The 17,751-nt window shown below is 62.6% G+C and overlaps 2 protein-coding genes across 2 annotated transcripts; one reads left to right on the top strand and one right to left on the bottom strand.

Annotated features, from left to right (window-relative positions):
• Window positions 1–951: 951 nt before the first annotated feature.
• Window positions 952–7,816, top strand: LHX5 (LIM homeobox 5). The gene is made up of 5 exons (XM_075719017.1): window positions 952–1,124; window positions 2,807–3,030; window positions 4,225–4,502; window positions 5,900–6,065; window positions 7,449–7,816. The coding sequence occupies exons 1-5, from the start codon at window positions 952–954 to the stop codon at window positions 7,814–7,816; spliced, it is 1,209 nt and encodes a 402-aa protein (XP_075575132.1).
• A 4,702-nt stretch (window positions 7,817–12,518) lies between these two features.
• Window positions 12,519–14,381, bottom strand: SDSL (serine dehydratase like). The gene is made up of 7 exons (XM_075719110.1): window positions 14,214–14,381; window positions 14,071–14,110; window positions 13,818–13,957; window positions 13,436–13,524; window positions 13,098–13,325; window positions 12,860–12,984; window positions 12,519–12,712 (listed from the first exon to the last, which is right to left on the bottom strand). Exons 1-7 carry the CDS (start codon window positions 14,379–14,381, stop codon window positions 12,519–12,521), a joined length of 984 nt encoding a protein of 327 aa, XP_075575225.1.
• Between the last annotated feature and the right edge of the window lie 3,370 nt (window positions 14,382–17,751).

Genomic DNA, 17,751 nt, shown 5'->3' on the forward strand with positions numbered 1-17,751 from the left:
TCCCCGCCCTCCCCAAAATCCCCCCCCCCCGCCCTTTTCCCGCTTGTTGCTCTTCCAGACAAAAGCATCTCTCCCCCTTGTGCGAAGAAAATAAAACAACCCCCCAAAACAGGTGATGCTCTCCCCCAGCCCAGCTCGGGACGCCCCAAAACCCTCCCCGAGCATCCCCTGAGGAGAAATCAACAAAAATAAAAGGAGAATTGGTGGGAAAACGGGGGGTTTGCAGCGTGCCCCCCCCCGGCCCCCCAGCCAGGTGCATACTCACTTCGCGGCACAGGTACAAGCCACCCTCAACAATAGAGGCGCGTTGTTTTTTTCCCTCTGTGCCAAGCACAAGGCTGGAGCCAATTTAGATATGCTATAAATTAAGAGGTTGCCATGGTTACCGCCCTCCCATTGGCCGCAGCCGGGGCGACGCGGGCCCCGACGTCACTAAATCTGAATAAGGATGCGCGAATTACTAAGGCGGGGGACAAAGCTGGCGATGGGGACAGCATGAGAGTGGCGGCGCGGCGGCGGCGGAGCACAGCGAGGCACCGGGGCTGCCGGCTGCAGGGGGGGGTTCATGCACCCCTCCCGCCGCGCCCGCTGCCGCAGAGCCCGCCAGCAGCGCGGCCGCCGCTCCGCCGGCTCCCGGGGCGCTCCGGAGGGACCGGGGGGGCATTTGGGTTTTTTTTTAATTATTATTATTTCTCGGGGGTGGTTTGGATTTTTTTTTTTTTTTTTGGGGGGGGGGGCATCGTTTTTTCCCTCCCGCCGCCCAGGCTCCGGAGAGAAGAGGGGGAAGAACTTGACAGCCGCTCCGCTCCCCTCCCCTGAATTTTTCGTTATTCTCCCTTGTATTTTTTGTTAAATTTTTAATTTTTTTTTTTCCTGCCTTTTTGAGCCGCCGCCGTGTGCCGGCGCGGGGCTGACTTCTCGTTTGCGCGTCTCCATCCCCCGGCGGAGGTTATGATGGTGCATTGTGCGGGCTGCGAGAGGCCGATTTTGGACCGGTTCCTGCTGAACGTCTTGGACAGGGCATGGCACATCAAATGCGTCCAGTGCTGCGAGTGCAAGTGCAACCTGACCGAGAAATGCTTCTCCAGGGAAGGCAAACTCTACTGCAAAAATGACTTTTTCAGGTGAGCCCCCCCCCCCCACACCCCACCAACGGGGACGAGAGGGTGCGGAGGTTCACACCTCGCCCGGCCCCCGCTGCCTCCCTGGGGTCTCCCGCGAAGCTTTGGGGGGAGCTTGGGGGGCTCCCCGCTTCCCCGCCCATCCTTCTCTGCCGGGCACCTGCACCGAGCCGTGCCCCACCGCTCCGGCGGGGAAGCGGCCCCCCGGGCCGGGCGGGTGCCCCGGGGAGGGGGGGGCCGGCGGCTGCGCTAGGGCCGCTGCTGCAGCCCGAGGTGGGGGCGGCGGGGCTGTGCCCCCCCCCGCTCTCCCCGTGACCTTGCCTCCACCGGCACCGGGCCCCGCTCCGCCGGTGCCGCCGCCCGCCCCGTCGCGGCAGGCCCGGGTGGGCACCGCGGCGGCAGCCGTGAGCCCTCCGCTCCGGGGCCCGGCCTGGCGCTCCTCGGCCGCTCTCGGGACCGCAGGCCCCGGTGAAGACGGTGGCCAAAACCTCGCCCCCCCCCCCCCCCCCCCCCCATCGCCCTCGGCGGGGCCCCGCGCTCCGCCGCTCCCTAAACGCCCCTAATGACTGCGATAAGGTGCCGATGAGGAAATTAGGGGCCGGGATGGGAAGGGGGGGGCGATGACTTATGACTCCTAATGCTCTCACTACATCAACGTCACGGGGAGCAGCGAGGGAGGCAGGAGTTGTGCCGCGACCGGAGGGGAAAAAGGGGGGACCCTGCGTGGGCACTCCGGGGCCTGGCAGCCCCCGGTTCCCCCGGGGACCCGGCAGCGGCAGCCCCCGCTCCCGGGTTTTGGGGGCATTTTTGTGTGTGTGTGCGTGCTTTTGTTTGTTTTGGGGTTTGAGGGTTTTTTGGGGGTTGGGGTTTTTTTGTTTGGTTGTTTTTTTGTGGGGTTTTTTTTGTGGGTTTTTTTGTTTCGTTTCCAGCCGATTCGGATTCCCTGGATTTTTTTTTTTTTTTTTTTTTTAAAAAAAAGGCATCTCCTGGGGAAAAAACCGCTCTGCCTCCAGCGAAGGGAAGGAAAATCGGAGATTTCCAAAGCGCTGTTCCCGACCAGGAAAAATCCCCCCCGGGAGAGCGGGACGGTGCCGGCGCCGGGCTGCGGACCCCGGGATGCTTCGGGGAGCGGAGCTGCCGCCGCCGCCGCCCGTTGTTGTTCCGGGTGCGCGGTGCCCCCCGCACCCGCCGCTCCCTTTTTCTGTCGCTCTGGCCGTAATTGGCCCCGTTTTCTCCCCGGGATTTTCTGGCCGGCGCCGGGCGGAGCCGAGCCCCCCCGTTCCCCGCCCGGGAGGCACCGGCTGAAACGAAATCCCCTTCCCGCGGAGCGCGGAGGGGAAACCCCGCCGCCCTCCCCTTCCCTCCGGCCCTTCTGAGGCCAAATCATGTCAAGGATGCTCGTGTGTGTGTGTGTGTGTCCCGGGTGGGGACACCCCAAAACCGGGCTCTCTCCACAGCCCACCCTGCGCCTGCGAGCGGGGCTGCGCGGGGATGAAGGCTCTCCTCCTCGCCCCAAAGGGGCAGGGGATGCGAATCACCTGCTCCCCCAAATCTCCCAGCGAGAGGTGCTGGAGGATCGAGCTCTCGCTGTCGGATTTTGGGAAGGGGGGATCGGTATAAACGCCCCCCACCCGCAGCCCATCGCCGCCGGGGCTCCCAGCTCTCGCCTTTCTCCCCCTCTCCAGGAGGTTTGGTACCAAATGCGCCGGCTGCTCCCAAGGCATCTCCCCCAGCGACCTCGTCCGGAAAGCCCGGAATAAAGTCTTTCACCTGAACTGTTTCACCTGCATGGTCTGCAACAAGCAGCTCTCCACGGGCGAGGAACTCTATATCATAGACGAAAACAAATTTGTTTGCAAAGAGGATTATTTGAACTCTCCCAGTTTGAAGGAAAGCAGCCTCAACTCAGGTACGAGCGGCTCAGCCCGCCGCATCGCCCGGGGACGCATCCCTGCCGCTCGTACAGGCAGGAGCAGGCAGCGCCCGACCGCTCCGGGCAGCCGCCGTGGTGCTGCCGGTACCTCCCGCCGGGCCGGGAAGGAGGTTTCGCTTTACGGGCTGAGGGGCTGTACCCCGCAGCCAGCCCGGCCCCCCGTTAATCCGCGGGGGGAGGGAGAGATTTGGGGTGAAAGCCTTCGAACCGGGCGGAAGCCTCTGTGACACCCCCCACACACACACGCGGGACGTGGACACGCGCGGGATGAGCCATGGCCGAGGTGCAGTCCCGCAGCATCGCCCCCCACCTTCCCCCGGCTCCTGCCCCGCGCACGGCCCCTACGGCAGCAGAGATGCGGGGTGGTGGGGAGCCGGGACCCCCCCGGGCCTGGCCCCAGAGCCCCCCATGCCCTGGAGCCCCCCCTGCGAGTGTGCCCGGTCCCCCCGCACCACGGGCCTGATCCTTCACCTCCTTTCACCCAGAGGCAAAGCTCCCATTTGACTTCCTTGGAAGCTGTCTCTGCGTCAGGACAGCAGGATCAGGCCCACTCCTGCTGTCCCAGCCATGCCAGGCGCCTGTGCTCACCCCCTTCCGTGGGCTCTCTCTCCGTCCAGCACCCGGGGCCGGATCCTGCCACGCCAGTCAGTGGGGCCGCTGCTGTGAGCGAGGCGAGTAGAGCTTGGCCTTGGGGAGGGTGCTGGCATCAGGGTCCCGACGTGGGGTGGCTGAGGGGGGGGCGAACCAGGCTCAAGGTAGTGACTGGAGAGCCCCCAAAACCCTGACAGGGACCGGTTGCGTTTTTCCCAGCGGCGCATCCCACTTCCCCGGTGTGAAAGGCATGGGGCGGGGGAGAGGGGGAGCACCGGGGGCTGCAGGGGGCCTGGGGGATCGCCCCCTCCCCAGCTCCCTCTGGCTGGCACAACGTGGTGCGCAGGGCCAGATTGGATGGTGCTTGCCTGGAGCTCTCTGTGATGTTGGGGGGACGATGCTTTAGGGGTACCAGGGGGGACAGCGGCAATCTGCACCCCTTGCTGCTCTCCATCCCCCTCCAACCCCTCTCCTGGAAAGCAGCCAGGCCGGGTGGGCCGGGAAGGGCAGAGGGGGGGGGGGGTGATCTCTCCCCTAAGTCATCCGCCCCCCCCTTTCCTCTCTGGGTCTCCTTTACAGTGTCCTCATGTACAGACAGGAGTTTGTCCCCGGATCTCCAGGACCCCATGCAGGACGACACCAAGGAGACGGACAATTCAACCTCCTCGGACAAGGAGACCACCAACAACGAGAACGAGGAGCAGAACTCGGGCACCAAGCGGAGGGGGCCCCGCACCACCATTAAAGCCAAGCAGCTGGAGACCCTCAAAGCCGCCTTCGCCGCCACCCCCAAGCCCACCCGCCACATCCGAGAGCAGCTGGCCCAGGAGACCGGCCTCAACATGAGAGTCATCCAGGTAGGGCAGCCCCAGCCCGCCGCCCCGGCTCGCCCCCCTGCCCCGCCGCAGCCCTCCCCACCCAACAGCGTGATGTCATGGGGCTGGCCAGCGACGTCATTCCCATGCCGACTGAGGTTCCTGTGGCATCAGAGCTTCAGCGGGCGATTTCCTCTCGCGGAGCAGAGACAGGGAAAGGACCCGCCTGGGGAGGGAAGGAGAAGGGGTGCTGGTGGGAGCCCAGACAGTCCAAGGCTGTGATGGTCTCCCCCAGGTGCTGGAGAGGGGTTGGGACACCGGGGCTGGTCCCACGAGCTGGAGAAACGGGGACAGGCAAACCCCATCCGTCCCCTGCCAGCGTCACCCCACGCTCCTGTGGGTTAGCCGGGATCCGCCACCCTGTGCTTTAATGCGCCCACCCCATGGGAAGAGATGAAAAGCAGCCCCGAAACGTGAGCCGGCCGGGCTTCGCCGCCGCCGCTCGCCAAGCCAGCCAAGCCATGCTCCGGCCGTGTGAAGGCAAGGAGAAGCCATTGCGCTCTGCAGGCAGCCCGGTACTTTCTTACCGCACTGCCCCCGTGAAGAAAATCCCTGCGGAAATGTAGGGATTAATGGGCTTTAATAGAGGCATTAATAGGGGAGGACTCTCCGGCTTTGCCGGTAGCGGAGCCGTGAGCGTCCTGGCTCCCGGCAGAGGGGAGCGGGAGGAGTCCCCAGAGAGGCGCGATGTGCTCGTTCCCCCGAGCTGCCCTGTCCCCGGGGGGGAGTGGGGCAATAATCCAGACACCCACCAGGCCGGGGGAAGGGCGTGCGTGGGCTGAGGCCGTGCAGTCCGGACGAGGCGATGCCCCGTAGAGCGGCGGCCGCGTCTTTCCCTTCCCTTTTATCTCCATCCTCGCCGGCCGGCTTTTCTTCTGACTCCCTGTCCGCTGCAGCAGGTGCTCATCTCCCTGCTCCCCGCTTTCTGCCTACTTCTGCCATGATCCAGAGTTCCTCCCCACCTCTTCCTTCCCTCTTTTCCTCCCTTCTTCCCTCCATCCATAGGGGAAAATTCTCCCTCCTGTATTTTCTGGCTGCCCTCTCCCTGGTAGGGACAGATAGGCTGAGGATGCGCACGGGGGGATGCAGCCGGGGGGGTGTGACCAGGGGGGCAGGATTTTAATATGCTTTGTTATTTGGTGTTCTTCCCCCCGCCCCCCGCCCTCGCCCAAGCACCCTTTGGGGCTATTGGCAGCAGAAGGGGGGTCATTACAAACCACCCAGAGGTGGGAAAAACCATCCCCTCCCAGGCGGGCGCAGATTTCCATTCCTTTCCCCAGCCATCCCCGGCCAAACTTGGGGAGGGGGGGGGATGTCCCGATCCAGAGGGGTCCCTGGTACCCCGTCCCCGGTGGGTGCTGACGCCGGCCCGGCCGCAGGTCTGGTTCCAGAACCGCCGGTCCAAGGAGCGGCGGATGAAGCAGCTGAGCGCGCTGGGCGCCCGCCGGCACGCCTTCTTCCGCAGCCCGCGCAGGATGCGGCCCCTCGGCGGCCGCCTCGACGAGTCCGAGATGCTCGGCTCGACGCCCTACACGTACTACGGAGGTGAGGGACCGGCCGCGGGGGCCCTGCCCCGTCCACCCCCCCGCTCTTTCCCTCCCTCTTCCCCTTTCCCTTTGTTCCTGCACCGTCCCGCTTCTCCCCGGGATTTTCCTTCCCCCGCCGTCCCCCGCTTTCCCTCCTCTCCCCCCCGCCCCCGGCTCCCTGTCCCCCTCCGCGGGGAGCGGAGCCGCCCGGGGCCCCGAGGGGACAGTGAGGGGGACGCGCCCGCGGCCGCCGCAGCATCCCGGCCCGCCCCACGCACGCCAAGGCATCTGTGCATCCACACCCACGCGTGTGCACACCCACGCAGAGACACTATGCACGCCCCACGCGTGTGCACCCCCCCCCCGGCTGTGCAATGCACGCACCAGCGCACGGATGTGCATCCCCGTGCACGCACGCGTGCTCGCGTCCATGCACACGCACACCACTGTCTGCACACACGTCCACGCACAGGCAGACACGTCCACGCACACTCACACCCACGTCCACGTCCCCGTCCCCCCCTCCCGCCGGGCATTGTGGCGGCGGTGGCGGGGCGGCGGCGGCGGCTCTCGCGGGAACAAAGCCCCAGCTGCGGGGCTTTTGTGCCCCTTTCAGGCCGCATTTGTTCCAATTACCTCCCGGGCCCGCAGCATATGGAAGGTCACTGCCGCCGGGCCGGCCCCCCGCCGCCCCGACGGGACGGGATGGGCGCAGCGGGGCGGCCCCGCCGCCTCCCCTCTCCCCCCGCCCCGTGCGGAGCCCCCCATAAGCTGCATTTTCAAAGCCTTCCCTCTGACGAGGGGCTTTCCAGGCACCCCTTGCTGCCCTGCAGTTAGCTTCTAGATCCCTTCCAGGCTGCTAAACACATATATAATTTCCCCATTATATGTGTGTGTATGTATATATATATTTCCCCCCATTTTTTATATATATATGTATTTTCCCCGTTTTATATATTTTTTCCCCCATTTTATACCTGTATCCACTTTTCCCCATTCCCTTTATATATATTTTTCCCCCATTCCCTTTACATATATTTTTCTTTTCCCTGTTAACTAAGAATGAAATTGAGCCCACCCTTCCCACCGCAGCTGCCCCAGCCCCAGGCTCCTTGCCCCCCTGTATCCTGCCCCCCCCACACCAGGCCAGGCAGGGAGAGGGTGATGAGCGCTGCAGCCCTTAGGACGGGCTTAATTCTCTCTCTCGGGTCGGGCTTAAATTTGCAGCCAGCTCTTTGGGCCCCTGCATCCCAGCAGAGTATTCCCGAGGGGACAGTCACACTGGTCCAGGTCACGCTTGTGCCCAGGGGGGAAGATAGGGCTGGGTATGGGGAGCAGTGGGATTTTGGAAGGTTTTTGGCCCCGGGGGACCAGCTTCATCCTTTTCTCCGCCCTCCCGCAGATTACCAAGGTGACTACTACGGACCGGGAGGCAACTATGACTTTTTTCCCCACGGGCCGCCCTCCCAAGCCCAGTCCCCGGCCGACTCCAGCTACCTTCAGAACTCAGGACCCGGCTCCACGCCCCTGGGACCCTTGGAGCCCCCACTAAGCGGACACCACTCCTCAGAAAACCAAAGGTACACGGATATGATCTCGCATCCCGACACCCCCAGCCCCGAGCCGGGGATGACCGGTTCGCTGCACCCCATCCCGGGGGAGGTCTTCAGTGGGGGGCCCAGCCCGCCCTTCTCCATGTCCAGCAATAGCGGCTACAGCGGGGCTCTCTCACACCCCAACCCGGAGCTCAGCGAGGCGGCGGTGTGGTAGGCCTGGCGCGGGCACGCGTGCGCGTGTGGAGGGGGAAAATACCCCCACGTTCCCCCAGCCCACGCGTGTCCCCCCGCCCCGCCCCGGACCAGGGCACATCACATCACCATCGCCGGATAAAGACGCCCCTCTGATGCCAAAACGCATCCCTGCATCCCCCCGCCATCACTGCAGAACCCCCCCGGGGACCTTGGGGCCACCCCACTACCTCCCCTCCCGGCACCTTCTCCCCAACACTGGGGTGGGGGGGCAAGGAACGGTGCCCAGCCCTGAAGAACCTCCCCACCGGCATCGGGACCGCTGCCTCTCGGACCAAAGCTGAACTCGCCTGGACACAGGTCCCACCGCCCCGGCGGCGCCTGGGGAGGGGGGCTGGGGCAGGGCTCCCCCCTGCTGATTTAGCATCCTTTTTAATTATCCCATACCACTTCATGGGGCAGGGGGAATGGGGAATAGCAGGAATAACCCCCCCTCCCGGCCCTTGTTTTCGTTGTTCCCGTTTTATCCCCAAGGAGAAGGTGGGTTTGGACCCGGTTTTTGGTGATGGGTAGCAGGGAGGGGGGGTGTGGGGGGGGCCGGGCCCAGGGCTGCCCCAGTGACTGGCTGAGATTGGGCTCCCACACGGCAGAAAAGACACCAGAAAGAGGCAGAAACAGGAAAAATACAACAACAAAACCCCCAATAAACAACAACTACAAAAAAAAAAAAAAACAAACCCAGAACAAAACCAACCTAACCACCACAAACAGCAGAAATTAAACCTGAGCCTCGAGGCCGAGTCCCACCCCAACGTTTTCCGGAGGCTCTGCCAATTTAAGGATGTATTATAGTTTTTGCTTCTAGTTTCTTTATTTTGTATAAAGGAGAAACAAATAAAGTATGTTTTTGTGTTTACTGATTATTTATTGTACTTTAGTCATCGGAGGCTCCGAATTTTTCTATTTTGAGGCAGGGAGGGGGTGGCGCTGGGGAGGGGGGCAAGAGGATGGGGGGGGGGGAAAGGAAGGAGAATGGAAAAGGAGAGAAAAAAGTTGTTTTCTGAAAGCGTCGTGGGTTTCCTGTCCCCGCTGCCTCTTGCGGAGGCTGTTAGTGTGAATGGCTCTTGTTGTTCAATGTGAATAAAAAACCTTTTAGTTACCTACTGTTCGGTCACCTGGTCCCTTTCTTTTTTTTTTTTTTTTTTTTTTTTTTTTAGAAGCCAAGACCATGAAAGATGCTGGCAGAGCTGCCCTGCTCGTCCCCGTCCCCCAGCCCTGCACGGGGTCTGGTAGCAGCCCCCCTTGGGCCCCTGCATGGGACAGGTGCCACAGTCCCTGTACAAGGTGATGCTGCTGCATCCAGGGCTGCATCACCCACCCGAGACCCCAGGCCCCCCAGCACCCCAGCACTGGGGAGGGGGCACATTACCTGGCTCAGCACCTTCTCCCACAAGCAGACAGGCCAGTACATCATTTCTTCCTGGGGGGAGGTATTGTGTGTACCCCAAAGACTCCCCCCAGGGCACCCACAACCTTGCTGGCAGAGCATCCCCATGGGGCAGCCACAGGAGTGCCAGGGGGGTCAGCGGGGCTGCTGGGGGGGGGGGGGGCACCAACGGGGGGTGTCTGTGAACACCATCAGCAGCTTTTGCCCCATCTGCCCGAGGGGGGCACCGAGGGCAGGCAGGAGGGGGGTATCCTCCCCCAGCACCTTAGTCTGCCCCCCCTCCTCTCTCCTGCTTTCCCTCTCTTTTTTTCTAAGATACAAAAATAAATAAAGTCCAAGGCAGGCTGCAGCTCTGAACCAATATTTAAAATGCAAAATCATGGCAGAGTTTCCCCCCCTCCCCTTGTCTTGCAGTAAAAAGATATAAACAGAATAAATTACCTTCCCTTGCTGGCTTACAAGAGTCCCTCTCTCCTGACCTGAATTTTAAGTCCTGGCTTGGTTGTAGCACAGAGCACCAATGATTTATGAAAAGCCAGCCACTTCTCTGCATATTTTCTCTGTTCAGCCAAGTGGTAGAATTTATCCTTCCTATACCATTACCGGCATTAATAACAGGGTGGCAAACGAGCCAGGCCGAGCCCCAAGGGATCCCTCAGCCAGGAGCCAGGGCCATCACAAAGACATGGGACTCTCACCACCCACAAAGCAAAGCACCTTCTCCCCTTTTTTAACAGGTGGGGAAACTGAGGCAGGAGTGCAGCCAGCCGCTCCCTTCTGCTGCACCCCTTCCAGGCTGTTGGTATTATCAAGTAATGGGTGCTTTGTGTAAGGACAGGGCAACTTGTTGTTAAATAACTCGCTCCCAGCATCTTGAGCATTATAAAATGGAGCACAAGCTCATTCACTGGGTGAACACTGGCTGCTGCTATTATTATTATTCTTATTACTATTATTATTATTATTATTATACCTGAGCCCAAGGCATACACCTGAGGGCTGTTTGCAGGCTGCTGGGACACCCTGTCCCCAGGGGGGGACAGGCTGCAGGAGGGATTTTGGATGATGCTGGCGTGCTCAAAGCTGCCACCGCCCATGCAGGGGGCTGGGGGGGGCGGTCTGTGCAGGAGGACGGGGCTCAGCAGGAGCAGCCATGCGAGCAGGGGCTTGCCAGCACAGAGGAGCTTTACCAGTTGGGCCCTGCAGCTCAGAGCTGGGTGCAGGAGCCAAACCTTCGGAGAAGTCACCAGCGGGTGCTGCTGTGGCCCCGGGCTTGCCTGTCCTGGCAAACACCCACCTGCAGCTTGGCACTGGCAGAAGGGACCTGATGGGGGTCCCCATTGCAACCAGGGTCAGGGTACAGCATCACAACTGAGACTGGGGTGCCCATCACAGCCAAGGTCAAGGTCCCTGGTCCCCATCACCCCAGCAGTCCCAAGAAGGCACCAGCACCCAGGGTTCATGTCTGCCTCCAGCTGCAGGGTGATCCCCCACCAGCTAGGACTATGCCCACCCCCGGCGGGGTGTCCCCCAGATAACCTGCACCCCCACATCCCTGCTGCAGACATCCAAAGCCCAATCCCCCTCAGTGGGCACCCAAAGCCCAAACACTCCCTTGTCAAGGCAAGGGGGGGGCAAAGCTCCCTGTTGGGGTGCTCGGGGAGTCACCTCAAGCCCCATGGTCGCGCCCACGTCACCACCAGCAATAACCCCCGTAGGACCGTGCTGGGGAAACACCACCGCAAGCTCCCAGCTCCCTGAATCCCTGCAGAGCATCATCGGTCCTGGGAATAAACCTCTTTTCAAAAGCTGTTGGGCAAACATCAATGCTACTTTTTTTTCTGACCTTTTTCCCTTTCTTTTTTTTTTTTTTTTTCAGAAGGGGTAGGTCTGCAGAAGGTGGAAAGTAATCAGGTTTTGGACCTGGGATAAAAAATTGCTGGAGTAGGTTGGGCTGACTCCTTATAATTAATAGTGTGCCTCGTAATAGGATTCTCCAGCCTTCGGTGCTCTCTGGAAACACCTTTTTACATAAGATATTGCTCACGATGGAGCGGCAGAGTTTTGATTTATGGGGTTTTGGCCTCCAACGAGCATCTGGGGGGGCTGGCCTGGCTGGTGGGATGTACTGGGGGAGAAGGGAAAAGGGCCGAAGGCAGGGAGTGTGTTTCTGCGGGGTTGGCAGCCGGGTCCCGGGGCAGCCACCTGGCCAGGGGAAAGGGGGCTTCGTGGGGGATGCCTGTGATCTGGGGGCTGAGCTGGTCCTGGGGCTGAGCGCCCTTTGCTCCGAAGGGGAGGAGAAGGCTGAGAAGGGTTTTGTGCAGGAAAGGGCTTGTCTCCCTGCCCAACATCACCAGGTGATGTTTGGGGCATGGGCTCAACTGGGGAACCAGGGAGCAGTCAGGGCCGACCCTGACTGAGCCCCACTGGGAGCAAGACCCCACATCACCTGGGGATGGGAGGAAGGAGGGGGGGAGAAGTGTCATTGGGGGAACACAAAAACCCCTGGGAGGTGCAAAAGCAAAGGGCTAAAAGCAAATGCAGCACTAGAGAGTGGGAATGGGGTTGAGCAGGGAAGTCTGGAGGAAAGAAGGGAATGGGAAAAAGAATGGGATGGGAGAAGAAGGGGGATCACAGGGGCTTTGGGATGGGGTACACACAGACACACATGTGTCAGTGCACCTCGGAGCCCATGGGTGTTAAACACAGCTGGGGAGCTCTGCCAATAAATCACCGTAACAAGCGGGTCCTTGTGTGTTGTTCTATTCTGACCGCAGACAGCGCGGCAAGAATGGGAGAAGATTGTAATAATTAATAATCATTAGAATAATAATGCATAAAGACAGTAGCAAAGTAATTAGTCAGAGAGGGAGCGCTTGCTAATTGAGGCAGGGAGCTGCAGTCCAAAGAGCCTGAGGAGGAGCAGGGGAGGGAGAGGAGGGGGGACTGAGGGTTTGGGGATGTGGAGGAGAATGCCCGGCACGTCCAAGGGGCAGAGCTGGGTGTGTGTGCCCCAGTCCTGCCATCGGACAGGCGGGGGAGGCACAGGCAAGGCCCCAGCTCCACCCCTGCCTGCAGTGTGAGCCCTGGTCTCATCCACCCCGCATGCCTCAGTTTCCCCATCCCTACATGGATGTTGTGTGCTGGGGCAGAGGCTGCAGGAGGAGTCCGGCACCACATCCGCCAGGCAGTGGGGCTTTATTTCTGTTATTTTGGAAGGAAAGCAAGCAGACGGTGCTGGCAGGGCTCTGTCGCATCCCCTTCCTCGGGGTGGGTGTCACTCCAGCCCCAGCTGGCTCTTCAGGGCCCGCAGCTGGGCCGCCTGGATGCTGCTGCCCCCGCACACCACCACCACCACGGAGGCCAGTGGGGTCCGCAGCCGCCCCTCGCGCTGCAGCCGCTGCAGCCGCCCTGTGTAGAGCAGGGCCAGGGCAGCCCCACACGCTGGCTGCACCAGCATCCTCTCGTCATCTGTGGGGACAAGAGCAGGGGGGCACCCTGAGCCGCCCACCCCCCCCCCGCCCCCATCAGCCCCCTGACTCCCAGCACGTCCCAGGCCGGTCCCAAGACCCTGGGTATCCCTGTCACCCCTGCCATGCCCAGCTGGACGCTGCTCACCCAGGAACTGCTCCACAGCTCGCACAGCCTCTATGTCCTCCACCACCTGGGAGATGACCTGGCACTCCTGGGCACACTCCAGCGCCCGTGCCGCCACCATCTTGGCTCCCAGGCACTTGGCCACGCTGGGACAGGAGGGGAGGAAGGGCGTCAGGGTGGTCTCAGGACGCTTCAGTGAGCTGGGCTGAGACCCGTCAACTTGTTGCATGCATGGCCGCTCCCTCAAAGCCCAGCTCACCTGGTGATGTCGGGCAGGGAGACGAGCCGGCCGGCCGTCAGTGCCACATGGAAGCTGTGAGCCCCCCGGGTCTCGGCGGCGACAATGGGGACGTCCTGCCAGCCCACCTGGTGCAGGCCGGCCACGACGCCCGCCAGCAGCCCCCCGCCGCCCACTGCCAGCAGGATGGCGTCCGGTTTGGTCTCCAGTGAGTCCTTCAGCTCCCAGACCAGGCTGGCGTGACCCTGCCTGCAGGACAAGGCAGGGGGTGGGAGGGTGCAGCCTGGGGTCCACCCCGAGCCAGCCTGAACCGCAGGGATGGGGACTGGGGGCAGGAGCCGAGCCCTGGCAGCACTCACCACACCAAGGGGTGGTCAAAGGGGTGGATGCTGACCCAGCCTTCAGTCTGTGCCAGCTCCAGGGCTCTCCTGTTGGCTTCATCCCACACCTGGGGAGGGGGGGCAATGGAGGCTCAGCAGGGCCACATCCAGCCCTTGTACCCCAGAGATGGGTCCCTTGTGACCATGGGGCTGGGGGACACCAGAAACCCACACATGGCACTAGGCTGAGGTGGGAGCCCCCCAGGTGACCCTGCTGCAATGCTGGGTGATGTGGGAGGGGGACATTTCGGGATGGAGTTTGCCATGCACAACCCCAGCATCGCAGAGCAGGCTGAGCTCAGGCTCAGCCCCCTCTGATCCCCGCCCAGACACCAGTTTTAGGGGGCTGCTGCAGGGGTACCTGGCCGGAGACCTCCACCTCTGCCCCCAGCTCCTCCAGCTTGCGCACGGTGGCAGGGCCAGTGGTGCTGGGCACCACAACGGTGACCGGCACCCCCAGCTTCTTGGCCGCATATGCCGCTGCCAGGCCTGCATTGCCCCCTGTGGAAAGCGGGGGTCAGGCAGAGCTCGCCCCTCCCCCCCCCCCCCCACCTCCCCCATTACTCATGAGCACCCCCCAGGGCTCCCCCTGCCTCAGCTCGGGACCCAGTTACCTGAGGAGCAAACGAAGTGGCGGCAGCCCTTCTTGGCAGCCTGAAAGGCAGGAGGGAAGGAGGGAAGGGGATGGCTGTGTCCCCCCACCATGCCCCCCGTAAGGGCATGAGCAGCGCCCTGCCCACGTTGTGCCCACGCTCACCTCCTGGCAGAGGTGGCCGATGCCCCGGATCTTGAAGGAGCCTGTGGGCTGGATGTTTTCCAGCTTCATGTAGACCTTGGTGCCCGCCGCCCGGGACAGGGGCAGGCTCTCCAGGATGGGCGAGATGATGTGGAAGGGCTTCTCGCCCCTGACAGACTGGGCTGCCATGGCGCCGGTGGTGGATGTTCTGCCAGGGAGAGGCAGGGGAGCCATGGGCTACTCCCTGCGGGTTCTTCCCCCGTGGCCCCACTGCCAGTCTCCAGCTTGGCTGTCCCCAGTGTCCCCTCCCTGCTCCGGGATGCAGCAGTGCCAAGCCCTGGGGCACAGTGGTGGGCCCTCCCTGCCAGAGCCCCAGGACAAGCTGGGCCACCCCCTCCTCCATCCTCCTGGTCCCCAAGCCCCCGGTGTCCCCAAGTGCTCCCCGCACACCCTGTCCCCTAACTGAGCCAGAGCCACCCCACAGTGGGGATCACCTGGCGTCCCGTGGGTCCTTGCTGCGTGTCCCCAGCAACTCGCCTGCAGCCACAGCAGAGTTTGGGGGACGGAGGAGGAAGAGGTGACGTCGGAGGGGCTGTGCCGGTGTCCCCGAGTCCCCGTGTCCAGTGGCGCAGCGGGGCAAGGGGCAGGGGTTACTTTGCCCTGGCCCTGGCTGTTTGCTCAGCGCCAGGCGGGTTTTTCCAACCACAGGGCTGGATCCGTGACAAAAGCGCCCAGCCGTGGCCCGGGCACGGTGCCCGGTGCCCCAGCGGGGACAGCCACGTGTGGCCCCAGCAGCCAAATCCCAGCGGCCTTTGCATGCCCGGGAGATGGCATGCAGGCACCCAGGAGACAAAGCGGGGAAAAGGAGAGGCAGCTCCCAAAGGACTTTGGGGGCCCCCAAGGGTTTGTCCCCACCAGCTGGGCACAAGCACCGGCTCTTTTCAGGTTCAGCCAGAAACGCGTCCCAGAGGATGTGAGGACTTTGCCCATTTGACCTGGATCCCCGGTGTAGTGAAGGCAGCCTGCATGCCCCAGATCCCCGGCTGGCAGCAGAGACACCCCCCATCGCCTCCAAATGAGCCATCACACCCCTATGCCCGCCCTGCCAAGCCCCCCTGCCCCGCAGCAGCCCCGGGCCCCCCTCTGAGCCACATGTCCCCAGGGGGCTCAGCCCTGCTGGCTGGGCAAGCCCCCCGGGATGACCCCCCCAGCCCCGGCTGGGCAAGCCAGGCACCCCGCAGGCAGGAGGGGTCTCGGGGGGGACGGTCCCTGCGCAGCTTGCACAGGTGCCCCATGAGCATCCCTTGGGGACTGGGGCTGCCCAGAGGGACCCAGTCAGAGCCCGGCCGAGCCCCATGGTCCAGCAGCACCCATGGGCCCCTAGGCAAAGCAGACAGAGCCCACCCCCCCTTTCCTCCAGAACACCCTGGGGCCCCTTCTTGTCACCCAGCCCTGGTGACACCCCCCAGGGTAAGGGTCCCCCCAGCACTTGCCCTACCTCTGCACAGAGGGGCTGGCTCTGTCCTGGATAGGTGAGGAGGAGGAAGGTAGGACCAGGAGGAAGGTCTGTCCCTGGCTCCTCACCCTGCAGCCGCAGAGGATTTCTCCCTGGCAGCGTCTGAAAGCAGAGGCGCTTTGGCACAAGGTTAGTCCCGTCCCCTTCCGCGGTGGCTCCACAGGGGTCCCAAGGGGGGCCCGCTGCACACGAGCTGGCACACACACAAGACACAGCTGTGACACCACCAAAAGGGGTGCACTGAGAACCCCCCACTCCCCCCCTGGCTCTGCCCCACTGCCAGGCGGAGAGAAGTGAAACAGGCCCCGGAATACCAGATTTTGGTCCCATGACCCAAGCAGTGCTGCAAAGCCCCCCTGAGAGCACCACTGGTGACAGGCACCAAGCAGGGAATGAGCTCCAGGACAGCCCCGTCCCTGATGGAGCTGGCCTTTGGGGGCAAGGAATTACCTAACCCCCTCATTCTTACACCATCATTAAGCTTCAGAGTGAACAGCACACAGCACAGGCAGGGTCACCACAGAGGCACAGAGGCCAGGCACCTCTGCACTGAGCCACACTGCTTTTGGGACATCTGGGAGTGGAAATGTGGGGGATGAAGAGGATTTCTTGAACGGGGGCACCAAGGGCGGGGGAAGCACACAAAGTCCTGCTCCCCTGGGGGCCCATGGAGGGACGCCCCATCCTGCAGTGGGCAGAGGGGCTGCAAGTGCTTCCCTGGGGATGGGACAGGGATGGGCCCTGGGGAAGGGGTACAAGGAAAGCCCCCCCCCTCACAGGGAGAAGGCCGGGGACCCACTCAGCCACAGCACCACGTTTCAGTTCAGCCCTGGGGTGCTCTGGGGTCCTTTTCCACCCTACACCCCTCTCCCTGTCTCCCCTTTGGCTCCATCCCTGCCCCCGGGAAGGTGATGCCAGGCTGTCACCCAGTCACCCCTGGTCAACATCCCTGGGTGACATGGCCTCAGCCGCTGCATTTCCAGTGTGCCCCGTCCTTGGCGTTGATGTGCCTGTCCCTCCTTACTGCCCCGTCACTCGGTGGCAGTGACCTCCTCCTACCCAGGAAAACTGAGGCACAGGGACACCCCAAGCAGCACCCCCTGCCCTGGGAGCCCCCACACCATGAGGATACCAGGGGACATGGGAACAGGCTCTGCCACCCACCCAACTTAACCTGCAACCTCTTCATCCCCCACAGCATCCAGCACAGTGGGTTTTGGACACCCTGTCCAAGGTACCCATCCCAGCTTTTGGGGGGCCAGCACCTCAACAGCCCAGACCCGCTGCAGGCCAGCCCCATGCAGCCCCTGGGGAGCTGCAGGGGCCCCCAGCGCTGGTGAGAACCTGGCGCCTTCAAAGCGCTGCCAAGCGCCAGCTCATTAATCCCCCAGTAATGACCTCGTTATTCCTAACGAGGCGGAGTGGATCAAGGGAGCTGAGGTAAGAGGATTTTGCAACAGGGGTTTCGGGGCTGGGGGAACACAGGTGGCAGAGGAGGGGAAGACAAAAGGGACGAGGACAGTCACCTCGTCCTGGGGGGCAAGCAGTGTGACCTCCCCCTCCATCCCACAGCTGGGGCTTCCCCATTTCAGCAGTGCTGCCCCACACCGGGTATCCAGCCTGATGCAGCAGCAGAGAAACCTTAGCAGCCTGCACCCCAAAAGAGCCTGGCCTGGCTGGCTGCACAGCCTCCCACCTGGGGCCAGGAGGCAGCAGAGAAGCAGGGAGCACCCTGTTAATTTGAGGGGAGAAGACAGCTGCATGAGCCCAACCCTTATAGAAGACACCAGAGAATCTTGGCAGAGAGCAAAGCACAGCCACCACTTCCACTGCACGCAGACCACTTTATTTGTCACAGCCAAACCAGCTCGCTCCCCTCCTCTCTGCCCCACAGGCGAGCCCCAGCCTCCCAGAACCCCCCATTTTGTGGGAAGAGCCCCCCCCATACCAGGCTTAGAGCCGGGGCCAGAGCCCCTCAGCGGGGAGGGGGCACAGCCCCTCGCGCAGCACCGCGGGGATGCGGCAGTGAGAGACAGAAGCAGA

Source organism: Pelecanus crispus, chromosome 11, assembly GCF_030463565.1.
Source record: "Pelecanus crispus isolate bPelCri1 chromosome 11, bPelCri1.pri, whole genome shotgun sequence".
In the NCBI taxonomy this organism is placed as follows: Eukaryota; Metazoa; Chordata; class Aves; order Pelecaniformes; family Pelecanidae; genus Pelecanus; species Pelecanus crispus.

What these genes read in the sequence shown, in the direction of transcription:
- SDSL (XM_075719110.1), bottom strand. Translation starts at nt 14,381, where the DNA reads ATGGCAGCCCAGTCTGTCAGGGGCGAGAAGCCCTTCCACATCATCTCG. An exon ending in AGGTGGAGGTCTCCGGCCAG is followed by an intron (nt 13,525 to 13,817) that starts GTACCCCTGCAG and finishes CCCCCTCCCCAG; the next exon opens with GTGTGGGATGAAGCCAACAG. An exon ending in TCCCTGCCCGACATCACCAG is followed by an intron (nt 12,985 to 13,097) that starts GTGAGCTGGGCT and finishes CTCCTGTCCCAG; the next exon opens with CGTGGCCAAGTGCCTGGGAG.
- LHX5 (XM_075719017.1), top strand. Translation starts at nt 952, where the DNA reads ATGATGGTGCATTGTGCGGGCTGCGAGAGGCCGATTTTGGACCGGTTC. An exon ending in TGCAAAAATGACTTTTTCAG is followed by an intron (nt 1,125 to 2,806) that starts GTGAGCCCCCCC and finishes CCCCCTCTCCAG; the next exon opens with GAGGTTTGGTACCAAATGCG. An exon ending in TCAACATGAGAGTCATCCAG is followed by an intron (nt 4,503 to 5,899) that starts GTAGGGCAGCCC and finishes GCCCGGCCGCAG; the next exon opens with GTCTGGTTCCAGAACCGCCG.